The following is a 14,573-nucleotide window of genomic DNA, read 5'->3' on the forward strand; positions in this document are numbered from 1 at the left end:
TGACTAGATATCTCGTCAATGGCGGTGAAAGAGTTAAGAGCTTAAAATGAAAACTCAGTCCCACCTCATGTAGGATATATACTACATGAATCTGAATTGTCATAACATACAGTATATTAGTCAGACTTCACTGCAGTGAGTTACACACACGGTATCGTCTAAATCATGAACTCTCACAGCCACACCAATCATAACCAAATGCTCCCAAATCTACTCAGTCAAATGCATGCTCATGCTTCTTCAATTAAAGAGCAATTTCTATAATCACTAAAATACTGCTGGAGTATCCTTGTCTTGATTTTAAACAAACCCATGCGAAGCTCTCACCTACAGTACATCGACATGCGAAATGAATAAAGCACCTTACTTTGCAGGAAATCACACGAGGAGATCGTCCAAGGTCACAAACCGTTGAAACTACATTTTTGGTTCATTTCCAGAGGGAATTAGCATTCAATGCACACGTTATTAACAGGACCTAAGTAGCATTTGATTAAAAATTCCTAAGAAATTAATAGCACATAGTGGTAGTTATTATACACTGTAGTTGTGGTAATGTCCTGCAGCGTGGACTCACACTAACAACAGATTGAAAAGTCTCAGAATGTTCAGAATTTTAATTTACCTCACGTAACATTTACAGTAGACATCAGCTAACACTTACTAACTCATTTGCTTAACAGACAAAACTGCCCTTTACTACCCTAGTTATCATAATATATATGCTTATAATATATGCTTTTATTATCCTGTGACATCATAAGGCAAATATCTTACAGCTAACATCATCGTAAATGTAATCTGAATAAAAGAGCAAACTCAAACATCCAGAGTAGGTATATCTCAAATCATTTAATAAAAACCAATCACACAGACCCTTGTAGCCAAAGAGAAAGCATTTTTCAAAACAAAGTGCACAAAGTTCTGAAAGTCCAACGAAAAGTTTAACACGCGATTCAAAACGTAGCATATGTAAACAAGGACAATGATATTCTTAATTCATTTATTGTAGCCTCACATAGAAAATGCGTGGTTTACCAACCCATAATTCCTTTCAGACAATATTTTAAACAAACCAACATTCAACAGGTATAAAACAAAACTTGTTTTGTTATCTAACCTGTGTATGGATTTAAAGTCTGTCTTTGACCAGTGAACATTACATCACATGCTTTAACATCCCTCCAACCATTTCCCAATATCAATCCAAGCTTCTCAAATATCCACGTATTAATACCTCTAAACCGCTGTAGGGTTCCCTTCATACACACGGTTTCTTAAGCTAATCAGTTGCAATACAAAAAAAATGAGTTTATGTACAGACAATAAAAAAGATCTCAAGTCTCACGTGTTGGCTTGAGTTAAGTTAAGTTAATGTATAGGTAAAACAGCAAGAAACAAGGTGGAAGCAGATGAGTAGAATGCCATCAGGCAGAGGAAGATGAAGGGAAGAAGTGAAAGAAGTTCATCGGCGTCCAGAGCGCAGAGACATGGGGGCACAGCAATAGACTGCAGAGGACAAAAAGAGATGAATAAAGTAAATATTGCCTGGACTGGAAGAACTAAATCTTAAAAGCTGTAAAATATGATGCTTACTGTATATGAAAATCTGATATTGTAACAGCCCTTATAGACGGTTTCAAAGTGACAACAAAAACAAACGTTAATGCGCGTACGCGTGTTCGTGGACTGCCCTTAACTTACGGCAAACGTTTGCAAACAATAGAGTGCCTGTAGATTATTTACATTTAGTCATTTAGCACACGCTTTTATCCAAAGCGACTTACAAATGAGGTAAACCATGGAAGCAATCAGAATAAGTCTCATATAGCCCACCACAGTATGAAAGCATTTTTTTATGGTAGAAAGAGAAGTCCGTACTAATCGCTCAGCTGTTGACGGAAGAGATGTGTTTACAGATGATTTTTAAAGATGGCCACAGAATTTGCTAAGGATTTAACAATATAGGTGATATCTTGCTATCGCAATAGCAAAGCTGTTTCAATTTTATCGTAGTGACATGACTGTATGAAACGATATATCTTCCAGCCTGACATAGAGAATGTTGGAAAAAATAATAGATGTTACCTTTGGTATTATTTGACCCGACTCATCCTAAAACTCACACCTCTGAGCAACAGTTAAGATTAGAGGATAAAGAAAAGAGGATGCTTATTGCACATTTACAAGTCATCATTTGTCATTATAATATGGCAACAAATACTGAGGTATTATTGTACAGTGAGATTTTGATATGGTAACATCCCTAGAATCTGCCGATCTTGTAGCAGCAGATCATTCCATAAATGTGGAACTGATCCAGAGAAGGTACGCAAGAGTTATTTTTTCCCTTTTGGGATGGGACTACAAGAGGTTGTTCGTTTGCAGAGCATAGATATCAGGAGGGTACATAAGTCTGCATTAGCAAGTGAAGAAAAAGGAGATGCCGAGCCAGCAGTGGTCTTGTAGGCCAAGAGCAGAGCTTTGAATTTGATGCGAGCGACTATAGGGAGCCAATGTAACCTAATGAAGAAAGGAGTGACGTGTGCTCTCTTCAGTTTATTGAAGACCACTCTTGCCGCTGCATTCTGGATCATCTGTAGAGGTTTGGTTGCGCAAGCTGGGAGTCCAGCCAGTAGCACATTGCAGTAGTCCAGTCTAGACAGGACAAGTTCCTGGACTAGGATTTGCGTGGCATGCTTGGACAGGAAATGTCTGATTTTCCAAAAGTTATTTCTGATAACAAGCAAAAGAAATATACCATACGGTGTCTTTAAATGCTACAGAACTACAGGACCCATTCAACAAATTGATTATTTAATAAAATGAACATTTAGCAAAATTCAACAAATCCTTTATCTAACACACTTATTATACAATAAGATAATAATAGAATCATTCTAAGGTTAAACATAATGCTTCATTGTGTAAGTTCTTTATACACCTGTGATGACATAGTTATGTATTTTATATTGCATTTCTGTCAATAGATCCTCCAAAAAATTATACACTGGACTTTTAACTGCTGTCCAATCATGCGTCTCCGATTAAACCATCGGTATAAAACAACAGAGAAACCCAAATCTAGGACGTGAGGGCACAGAGCCAAATAACACAGCTATGACAAATAGGACTGTGACGGTGGCGGTTTTTATCACCATGGTGTAAATGTACAAATCAACCGGGTTGGTGCGGTGGTTGGGAAGTATATACTACTTATACAAATAATATATAAATAATATTTATATTATATTTGTGTGTAGCAACCACACGATGAGTGGACGAGAAATATAGAACTTATTTAAATACTTTTTGAAATATGATAACGTTATTTGAAATAAATGAGGATGAAACGATCTGTCAATGATCGGTGAAACGGCACACAACAGTAACATTTAAATAAACATCAGTAAATAATGGAAACTTAAATAATATAAAAAAGTTAAATATTAAATTGCAATGAGAATTTGAGAACAGGCCTTAACAATTCCATTTGAAACAAACTGTTTAAACTTCCTTGGCTCTTCTATTCAGATTGCCAGAAAAAAAGTAACTTTTTCCTACTCGTTGATGGGAAACTAACATGTTGACATTGTCCAGATTAAGATGTGAACAGCTGCACTAAATGGGCATTCAGAAGATGTGCTCAGAACGCAAATGAATAGATGTCTCTCCGCAACCGCGGCAACCTGTGTGCGCTCCGACACCAAGCAAGCGGGTCATAGCTGGTTTTGTTTTGATGTATATGTTCTTTTCACAACAAGATCCATTGCAGAACCCGAAGAATAACCTGGGTTTTGCCGCTCAGGCCTGCGCTCGAACGCACCAACGGAAACGTATCCCAGTCATTTCTGTGTTAATGTCAAAACTACCAATCCTGTTTTTATCACACATTTGTCACAGTGACGTGCACTACCGCCGGTGGCAGTTCACCACCGTCATGGCACTTTACCACTGCGGTGATGCGGTTGTCACGGCCACCGTCACAGCCCTAATGGCAAACATATCCAACCCGTCCTGAAATCTGTTCCTCTAACACAATGACTCATTTTTATCCAAACAGAAGCTCAATCTTGTTCATCTGACCTCTTACAACACATGCTGTATATTAAGAGGTTAACCGTCACATTAGTCCCACAAAGAGGAAATGATGACACATGCTGCTGTATGGACCTTTCTTCTGAACCGTTCATTGCAAGAACAGTCTGACCCATGGATTAATAGGAAATGACATGAGTCACAGCTCAGACTTCGCATAAATACTACGTGCAAATACAATTGAAGTGAAAACACAACAGTGTATTTGCAACCATAAACATAGAACTTATGACTGTGGATTTAGTGTCTTGCTCTTTTTTCGCATTTCCCTCATTTCCAGTAAATCCGTGGAAGAGACTGAAGAGAGACAAAGCACCAACAGAACGCTTTAGTTGGAGGTTTCAAAGTTGTTTCGCTTATTTAATTTTGGCTATTTATCAATATACAACAATTAGTATATCAGTGATACACACAAAGCAGAACTCCATGTTTATGCACTTTAGCTTCATATACGTACAGAGACTGATGTCATCAGCTAATGCGATACTGCATGCAATCATTAAATGAATTACTATGAAGCAGAAATAACATGAGTAAAGGAACACTTGTGCCCGTGTGGTGTCTGAATGTTCTCTCATTATCATGTCCCCTACCTCCTGTGGAGGTTATTTTGAGTTAGCAGGAGTTTAAACGGTAATAATTTATGTGTTTTGAAAGGAGGTGTGGCAACATTTAGCCCCGTGAGCAAGATGAACATTGCCAGTTTAGCAGCTAACGGACAGAAACTCAATTTCAGTACTGAAGACGTGTGTCTACTCGCACCGCCATGATGGACAGTCAGGGTACACTGAAGCCCCAAGAGTGTATAATATTATGTAGATACATGCATGAGACTAAAGTTTAAGGAGAATTAAGGAATCATTTCATCATGGGAGAATCATTTCCCCCCTGACAATGGTTGTTCCATTGACGATACTGTGGTGTATCAATGATACTCTGACATATCGGCGATAGCTGATTTCTTAGACGATAGCTGGCTGTTTGCCAATATATGTAGCAAATTAATATTACAAACACCCATTGCGCATTTCTTCGTGTGCGGCGTTAGAGTTTTCTGTGCACGAGAGAGCATGTAATGCGTGCGGCTCTGGCTTTTCCTCACACCAAAAAGAGTTTGTAATGTGCGGGGTTTGAGCTTTCTGCCACGAGAGAGCTTGTGATGCACGTGGCTCTGGGTTTTCCTTGTAGGAATTTAAATGTGCGTGAGGGTTTAAAACCAGCGCACGAGTTGTTCCCATTTGACAATCAAATAAGAACAGCACAAGCGGGCATCAGTAATGCATTTGGAATAATGATATTGACTTACAGCAAGCTACTTTCTCTCATTTAAAAGGTTGCGGTGGAATGTAACAATGTTGCCACTCTGATAGAATGCAAATTAAGTCAAACATGAGCATTTTCTAGCCATGTAAGCTTCTGTTTTTGTCTGAAAATTCAGCTTGTCAAAGATTAATGCGTAAATTTCCCCGCCCCTCGATACTATCGTGTTTCGGCGATCCACAAGCTGGCGAAAGAACGATCTGAGTATAGAGAATATCACCCAACACTACCACTGACATCCATTTGCATTGTTTTCAAACACTGTTCTAGCATGTAACAGACAAATGTATACAGACAATGCGGGATATAGGGCTGGGCGATATATCGTACGATTCTTATGATCTCAGTTTCTTAATGACAGACGAGTGTTGCTTTTTCAAATACACGTTATAAACGACTCAATCTTGTAGTGATTTTAGATCGAGCAGACGAGCAGTACTTCCTACTGATCAAACCCGTAGTTCACGGAAGAGCTGTGCATAAAACATTGAAATAGATTTCAGAATTGATAAAGACATGTATAATTAGCGTGAGTCACGAAATATATTGCTCAGCCCTAGCGGATATAATGTCAGAACAGGTTGTCAGCAACAGACAACTCATCAAACACTAAACAATGCTGAACAGATATTCAGGCACTGTGTACAACTGCAGAAATATTTCAGATGTCTAGGTTGAAACTTCTCTAAGTTTCTCTAGTTTCCTTTAGAAGACCAGAAACAAAAAGAGGCTTCATAACATGCGAAATCTCTATGACCACATATGATAAATGTTACCCTCCTAACCGTCTGAGGAGACACTGAGATTGCGGCGGGATCAATAAACCCTCTCATTTTCTTCTTAAATTTCAAACTACAATTTCCAAGATGTTACCAGAGACTGTTTCCAATGGTGCCACTGGGGATATAACGATGAAAGGTTTACCGTGATAATAACATCCAACGGTTAGTATTACTGTGTCATATTTTAATTACCGTTAAACCGTAACGTTACCAGTGTTACGGCTTCAAAAACCCTGTCCAGCATCAAACAAAGTTATCAAGAGTAACTTATAACATGCAACATGAAACATGGGTTTTGTTCATTTATGTCAGCAGAGTAAATAAAGAGTATTGACATTTGGAAAAAAATAATGCAAGATCTACCATATTTAAATTATTCACGTCTGCTCCTGTGAGTTTGGGACGACAGTGCTTCACTAATAAAGACTTTAATCCAAAAATGTGCACATTTGTAGAAACATAGATATACTGACACACGTTTAATTCATATTCTTTATACAGACCCATTATTTCTATTCCTTTTTCATTAAAGGATGTGATATGATGAGTTTGAAACTCCGTTCAGCTTGTTTCTTCTGCTATGAGTGCAGATGTTGTGCCACTTTCTCCTGGGTCTATTTGAAAATCTGATTTACTCACTTAAAGTTGTGTTAAATCTGAACTAGGAAACTTTTACCTCGTGCCCCCAACGTGCCATGACTATTTATTTGATGTAAATCAAACAAAAGTACATTTACAGGTAAACTCAATATTAAATATGGTTTACATCAGTACTTTTTTGACATTTCCAGAATTTTAATAAAACTGCGATAACATTGATAAACTTGTTCACTATAATCATGATCTTAAATGTCTATCTGCCACAGTTCTTTAAAATGTTGAATGTTTGTGTTGTTCTGTATTTATTTTCCAAAAAACTGGTAGCAGAGCAACTGTAACACAAACATATCCATTTGTTTATTCCTATCTCTGTAAAGCCAAACATTTAGCCAAAACTAACAACTTAACTGAAAAAAAGTTGTTGAAGAGTTGAGGCGCCTGGTTGCCGACATCCCTCTGGTCTAGTCTGCACAATGCATTCTTGTCTCTACCGGCACCTGCTATCGTTTAATCAAATGTGTGTCATATATGATCCTCTCCAAATTCAGGGTTGAAACAATTAAGACTGCAGTAGTGTGATGTGTCAAGCAACTTTGGCAGTCTACAAGGTTGAATGCGTTTTCTACAATAACCACATTTCTTTTCTGTCAAACTGTCTCTGCAAAAAACTGCAGGTCTGGCAGTCTGCACAGTCATCATCATTTCAGTAGTATCTTATCCAAACTGCGAATCTGATAATCTAGTTAGCTATTGGGAAATGGGATCATATTTGCTAGTTGGGAACCGTTGTTTGTATTACCGGGAAGACGTTGGCCGGGAGCTGGCATGCTGTGCTCTCAGTGATGTGTTATAAAGTTAGCCTGGAGGTGAAAAGGGAAACCAGATATACTGGTCGTCTTATCCTGTTGTCCTCCATTCAACATTCACACTCAACACAGGTTCAATATTAACCGATTTAGCCTCGAACTAAAAAGAGTGTAAGACTGAATGGCAGACTTAATATAAACCTCAGTATGTTTGAAAAGCACTTTTACACACAGGCTTTCCAGTAAATGTAATCCTATTTCTCTTTATTCCCAAAGTCATTTAAAAAGGATCCGATAAAACTGATGTTTTCTAAAATGTAAGTTTTGAAGCTATTGTAAACTAAGCCATGATAATAACAGTTTTCAGCTATTCTCAATGGCAAGTTCTTAAAGAGTTGACGCAGGTCCTCAATGCTTAACAAGCAGGCGTGTTGTATAGTTCTACTCTAAATTTACCCCATTGGTCAGGTCAAAGTTGCTGTCAAAAAAGAGCATTGTTTTGAAAAGCCACAGCGATTACAGTTCCCACGGGATTCACAACTGCTTGTTGTCTCTGTAATAATCTACTCCATGGTATTTCAACCCAATGCATTACTCTACATATGTCAACTTGAACATCTATTGGATATTTTAATAAAAAGATATCATTACGTTACCTATTCCACTATTGCGGTTATTTTCCGTCTCGTCCATTTTTAGCTCCATCACTAAATCGGTCTCTTCCAGTGTGGGACTGGGACCTGGTTCCTCCCCTGTCGTGATCTGGGGGACCGGTTCTTTCTTGTGTTCAGGTACCCGTTCCTTCTTGTATTCTGGTACAGGTTCCTTGTATTCAGGTATATGTTGTTTCTTGTATTCAGGTACAGGGACTTCCTTGTATTCGGGTACAGGTTCCTTGTATTCAGGTATATGTTGTTTCTTGTATTCAGGTACAGGGACTTCCTTGTATTCAGGTACAGGTTCCTTGTATTCAGGTACAGCCTGTGGTTTAGATATGGTGTACTCCGCTATCACCTGAGCCCGATGAGCCACGGGTTCCTCAGACAGACTGCTGCTGCTGGAACATGCGGCAGCATCATCACCGCTGGAGCTACTGCAGATGGACCCGGCCGGCTCTGAATCCTCAATACTGTGACTCAGATCAGAGTCATCGGCAGGATCTGCGGTGCTGCTGGCAACTGTCACCAGGGTCCTTTCTGTTGGCACTGGGATGCTGGGGGCCCGCATGGGTGAAGTAGGTAAAACAGTTGGGATAAAGGGCTCAGGTGTACTGGGGGTCGGGGTTGGCGGAGGGACAGGAGCCTTGCGCTTCTTTAACAGGTTCTGTGAGGATGGAGAAATGAAGATTATAGAGAGAGGTTTGAAATGAACTAAAAAGTCAATTTTAACATTTTCTTAAATAGAAACATATAAATTACAGTTAATGGTGTAAATGTCAAATAAATAAAGTAAGCAAAAGACAAACTTGTATAAAACGGTTCAGGACAAAAATGGTCCAGCTTGTTGGAAATATAGTTAATTATGTCCATTAACTGAAAAGGTTTGGTTAAAGTCAGACGACAGTACATAAGAGAAAAGTGAGAGGAAAGTAGAGTAAAGGTTGAACAGAGTGATATCTCCACTACATCTCATCAGCACAAGCTGTTTTTTACATCAGATAACAGATGTATATCTAGATGGTGAGAAATGAATCACAACCCTGTGGCACTCACATGTCATTAGTACGTTTACCAGAAAACCAGAAACGTTTTTCCTTTTTTTTTTTAAGATTCATGTACACACGACTAGGGCTGTCGCAATAAACCGAAGAAAGATATCACTCGATTTATGCACAGCTTTTGAATGAAGTACAGGAAAATGCTGCTGCACCCAGAGGGCGCTCTCGTGCAGAAACTCCAAATACGCATTGCAGAAGAAGACCATAACACGTTCTAGAATCTAGGAAAATGCCTGTGGACATCTTTTTATCACTGTTACTCAAGCCTCATTAGGTATTTTAATGATAATAAAGTATATTTATAATCAGAATTTTGGACGGGTGTTGCTTTTTCAAATGCACATTATAAGCGACTCAAACTTGCACTGCTTTAAGATCGAGCAGCATTTCCTACTGATCCCAGAGCCGTGCTTCACAGACAAGCTACGCATTAAAAAATATATCAACACATTGCATATTGCAGCCAGCTTGATTTTATATAGATTAAGTGGTATCGTGATAAATGATGTTGCAGCCTTACACACGACACCGTTATCAAAACGATCTTCATTTACATGGATCCGAGAAAACAAGGAAAAACGCTGTATTAGGCATGCCAGCCAGTGGATGACGCTGTTGCGGTATAGAGAAACCCTACCTGCGCACATAGGCATACCATTTTTTAAGCTAAAAGCCCTTGTCGGTGTGTATGTGCGTATATAATTTGTGTATATAAATACTATGTCTCAGCTGGTTGTAGTGAGGCAGTGACTCTACTTTTTGCTGGAGGAATGATAATGGGTATGTCACACATCACAACCAAACAGCAGGGAGGCCGCCATTATTGTTCGAGGAATACTCACGCATGCCTTCAGAGTTAACACAGAAACGATAATGACGTCATTTTCAAGAACTTTGAGACTTGTTTTCAAAAGTTTGCATTTTGAGTCCCCCAAAATGCTGTTGTCGTGTAAATGAACAGCCAAAACGCATTAAAAAGTTTTCAGTTTTTAGCTTCTAAATTTCCATCCAATCTGAGCCAGAGGCGACAGACGCTCTAGTGCTGCAGATTCCAGAGGTCTGACAGGACTCAAAATCTGTACTAAGACAAATCTGCATTTTCACAGGCAGCAACAGATATTATGCGTAGAATTTCAAAGGCAGGAAGAACTCCATGTCCTGCCTCATCTGCCTGTACATCAACTTGCAATTAACCGTTTGTAAAATCAATAAACTTTGTACGGCTCAACAGGCTGGTCCAGTGCAAACAAAGAGAGTCTTTCATGAATCAGAAAAGCGGCAAACAGTACAGTTTATCTGTTTAAGAACATAGCGCTACCGGAAAATCTACTGAACTGTATATGAACCAGCATGCTTTGGCACGTCAAGACCTCTGCAACCAGCTTGACAGGCCCGAATCCAGTTTAATTCCATGCGTGAAGTGATAAATCTAAGACGAGCCATGTTTGGCATAAACAAGCCTAAAAAATAGTCCTGAATACATGCATGGTCAAATGTAGGTCATAGAAACTGCTCTATGTATGTCATATTTGCACGGAATATGAGGACAAAAGAAGTGGGTCAACTTCATCTGTTACTATGTTTGACATGTGCCTTCCCTTTGTTTATGTTTCGCTCTTTGAAATCAATTGTTGCGGTTTAAACTGCTCGTGTGAAAACAACCGTGGCGACCATGTGCTTGACAACTGGTCGCTGGGTCACAGCCGCCCCTTTTACACTACACTCCTGACCTGAGGTGAACCCGGGTAGCCTACTTTGCATTAGTTGAAATGACAGACATTGAGAAACATGCTCTCTTTGGGTTCCCTGAATAAATGTAGAGCATCAAGATGTTTCTGTGATTGTTACTGTTTTAAAACGTTGTACATTTAACAGTGGTAGACTGGCGTCATTAACCCTGAATAATATTTTAATTCAAAACACATAATTCATTAACTAAATAGTACATTTAATAAATAAGTTAATAATGTTAACTTTATGCAATAACAGTGTGCACAAATTCTATATAGACCTGTACACATCCCAACCCAAGATGTCAAAAATGATTTTCTTAAAACATGCACATCAACAAATTTCCTTTTGATTCACAAAAATATGATATGACATGTTCTCATTACCATAACCATTTAAAACTGTCATTCCAATAATATGTTTTGCAAAAAATCTAAAAAGTTTTACTTCCCATACATAAGACATTAATGAAATATATTTTAATAGAAAATTATACATTCAGGAGATTCAAATTTCTGTCAAATCTTGTCATGAACACTATCTGTTTAATCAGGACTCAATCTTTTAACAGCATCTTAAGTGATAAATCTGCTTTAAGGGTTTCTCCCACATATGCTCCATTATAATGAAACGGCTAAATTTACTGAAACAACAGTGACGTAAAACCAAATTTCTATTAAACCTTAACTGTAATAAACACTAGCTCTTGTTAAAAGAACAAGCACTTACTCCAGAGAAGTGGTGGGCATAGATAAAAAAATTTTAATCTAGATTAATCTAGATTAAAATGGCTCATTTGAATTCTGCCGAAGGCATTCAGAATATGTGTGCTACCCAAATAATGACTAAAAGTAAGTATTTGAGAGCGGGTTTCTCAAGCCAGGTGGCGCATTAGACCAGGGGCTCATCTCCTGTTTCCAGAATGCATCACAAACTGCTTGAGAAAGCTGTTCTACTATGATAATTGGTGATGAAAATAAATTATGTTCAATAAGATGTACTTGTGTTTACTTCCGCATTAGCTAAGGGATGCTTTGCGTTTAGGTGGTACTTGAGACTGGAAGAGCTCCTACAGTACATTTACATTTAGTCATTTAGCAGACGCTTTTATCCAAAGCAATTTACAAAGAGTTAGGGAGCAACAAGCGATATGTTATACAGTGGCCATAATACATTAGGTGCCAATACAAATTTACTGGTTTCAACTAAAGCAAGACCACCACCTGTTGAAAGAAAGTTTTTTTTTTAAACCAATTCCGCATTGCACAATTGCACATTCTTGAAAATCAATTTTCCCTGAAGCAACCCGGCGGCTTCAAAGCTGCATCCATGTCAGCACGTCACGTTTGATGTGGTAATTTCACAGTAACGTTATGTTTTGTTCAGACCAAACGTGAATGGCGCGTCAAGCGCGAGTGATTTACATGTTAAATCAATGCAAAGAGGCGATAGACCTACTTGCGGCGCGAATCGCGTGAATGAAGCCTTGGTCATGAGATGATGAGGCAGCGCGAATGACGCGAATTGCACGAATCACGCGAGTTGAACGATCTCGTTCTCGCCCGGTACAGTGCAATTCAGCTAGGTATACATCCGCGCTAAAATATCAAGGTGAAACTCATCACAGCTTGCCTAGTATAGACCCAGCTCCCAACCCAACTTTGAGAATAGATTAACGGCGACATTTTTCGTTTTTCAAGGCAGCGACAAACTGAGAACATAAAACTTTTCTGTTATCATGTTAATGTTTGACTTTCTTTTTTGTTGGATTGGTACGTTAAGCTGTTTCCTTATAATGGACGTCTATGTGAAAGAAACACTTAACGCAAGATTTCTCACTTTATCCATTTAATAATGGCTCGTTCTCTTAATGGAAGCTAGTGTTTATTACAAGTACAGTTTGACAGAAATGTGGGAATACCTGGTTGTTGTTTAGGTCGTTAAATTTAGGTACTTTGAGTTGGTGATAGTGAGTTCATATGGAGAAAATCAGTTGCAGCCCTCCAGCCATAAAAACCATGTGATTGCAAACAACCTATTGCAGAAAACTAGTTGAAAATTTGGTGTACACAGCCTGACAAGAGAATATCAAACTTTTAACTAGTAAAAATATAGCAATTTGAGAGGTACTAGTAAGGTGTGTTTCTTAAATAATATTTACATAAATAATATTTACATAAAATCAAACTGAATGTAAATATCTTTGTGTGCGTGTAAACAGTCCTTGTGAGAATATCAGTCATGGACACTTTATTCCCCTTATTTCTTCATTTTCATTATACATGAATATTCTGTCAATTATTTATATCCTCCTTTTTTGACATTCGAGAACATCAAATAAATTTTACTCTGTTTAAATTGCAACAGAACATAATTGCAACATAATGCACTTCAAACAAATCAGGACATGTTCAGTAATGAGAATTTTAGCAAAAAACCAGTAAGATACATGCATAATTCATTCCTATATCAAAATTAAGTGTTGTGCAAGGTAGAACTTACAGTTATACTTATTATAATCACTTTTTGTGTGTTACTGAATTATATATTTTATAATTAAAATCTTTACTGCCATGATATTTCAGTGGTTTCGTGAGAATGACAATTGGTAAGTCTAAAGTCACGAACCAGCGCTTCTGGGTCCAAATACTCTATTTCTATTGCAGTGGTTCTCAACCATTTCATGGTCATGCACTCCTGTAAACCCATTTTAAGAACAGGTGCATTCTAGAACCTGGCATTCCCTGGGTCCAGTGTCAATAACAGATGTAATCTCAGTGACAAGGGCGTTTTCAGTTCTAACACTTACATGATGTTCGCCTGAATACGATTCACTCTTATTTAACAAAATCTTGGGATAAAATTGTGATTTAAATTCACCCCTCCTTTAATAAATTATTTTATCATTACCAACATGATGCTTGCCTTAGTAAGGTCCTTTAATCCCTCAATGGTTTGTCAATGCAACTCAATGTGTAACTATTTGCAATTTTGTTCAAACAACAAAATAAAATACTATGCAAATACAAAAACAGAAAAGAAAAAGCACCGTCACAGTGAACATACACCAAAACAAAGCTGTTTGTTTTAGTAGACGCAATGTACATCGTTTACCTCCAAATGCATGTGAGAGAAAAAGAGAGGTGCTGTAAACGGTCTGGTCTTGCATCAGAACCTCACTTCCTTGTTTTTACCATTTTATTTTTATCACACCATTCCAGTTCACATCAGACCTCCACAGCATTGCCTAATCATTCTTAAATCCAGCCACCACTGAGAGAAGCGCAAACACATCTGAAGAGGCCACAATTTCAGTGAACACTACATCGCATCTGTTTCAGCTTTCTAGATCTTTCTTACACAAGACCCAAAGGATGAATTGCTCAATGACTTTCATGACAACTGAATACTTTTCTCTTCAATGTGAAATTCATTTCATGTTAATGAAAATAATGACAAAAAAATATTTGTCAACGACTATTTTCCCAGGAGAAGACGAGACAAAAATAAGGCCATTAA

General features: G+C 38.1%; 1 protein-coding gene across 1 annotated transcript in view; it reads right to left on the reverse strand.

Annotated features, from left to right (window-relative positions):
* cobl (cordon-bleu WH2 repeat protein) overlaps positions 1-14,573 on the reverse strand; it is a 78,573-nt gene that overhangs the window by 8,990 nt on the left and 55,010 nt on the right. The window contains 1 exon segment of the mRNA XM_056762079.1: positions 8,263-8,929. Within this exon segment, the coding sequence (XP_056618057.1) occupies positions 8,263-8,929 (667 nt within the window).

This window comes from Triplophysa dalaica, chromosome 12 (genome assembly GCF_015846415.1).
Source record: "Triplophysa dalaica isolate WHDGS20190420 chromosome 12, ASM1584641v1, whole genome shotgun sequence".
NCBI classification, from domain to species: Eukaryota; Metazoa; Chordata; class Actinopteri; order Cypriniformes; family Nemacheilidae; genus Triplophysa; species Triplophysa dalaica.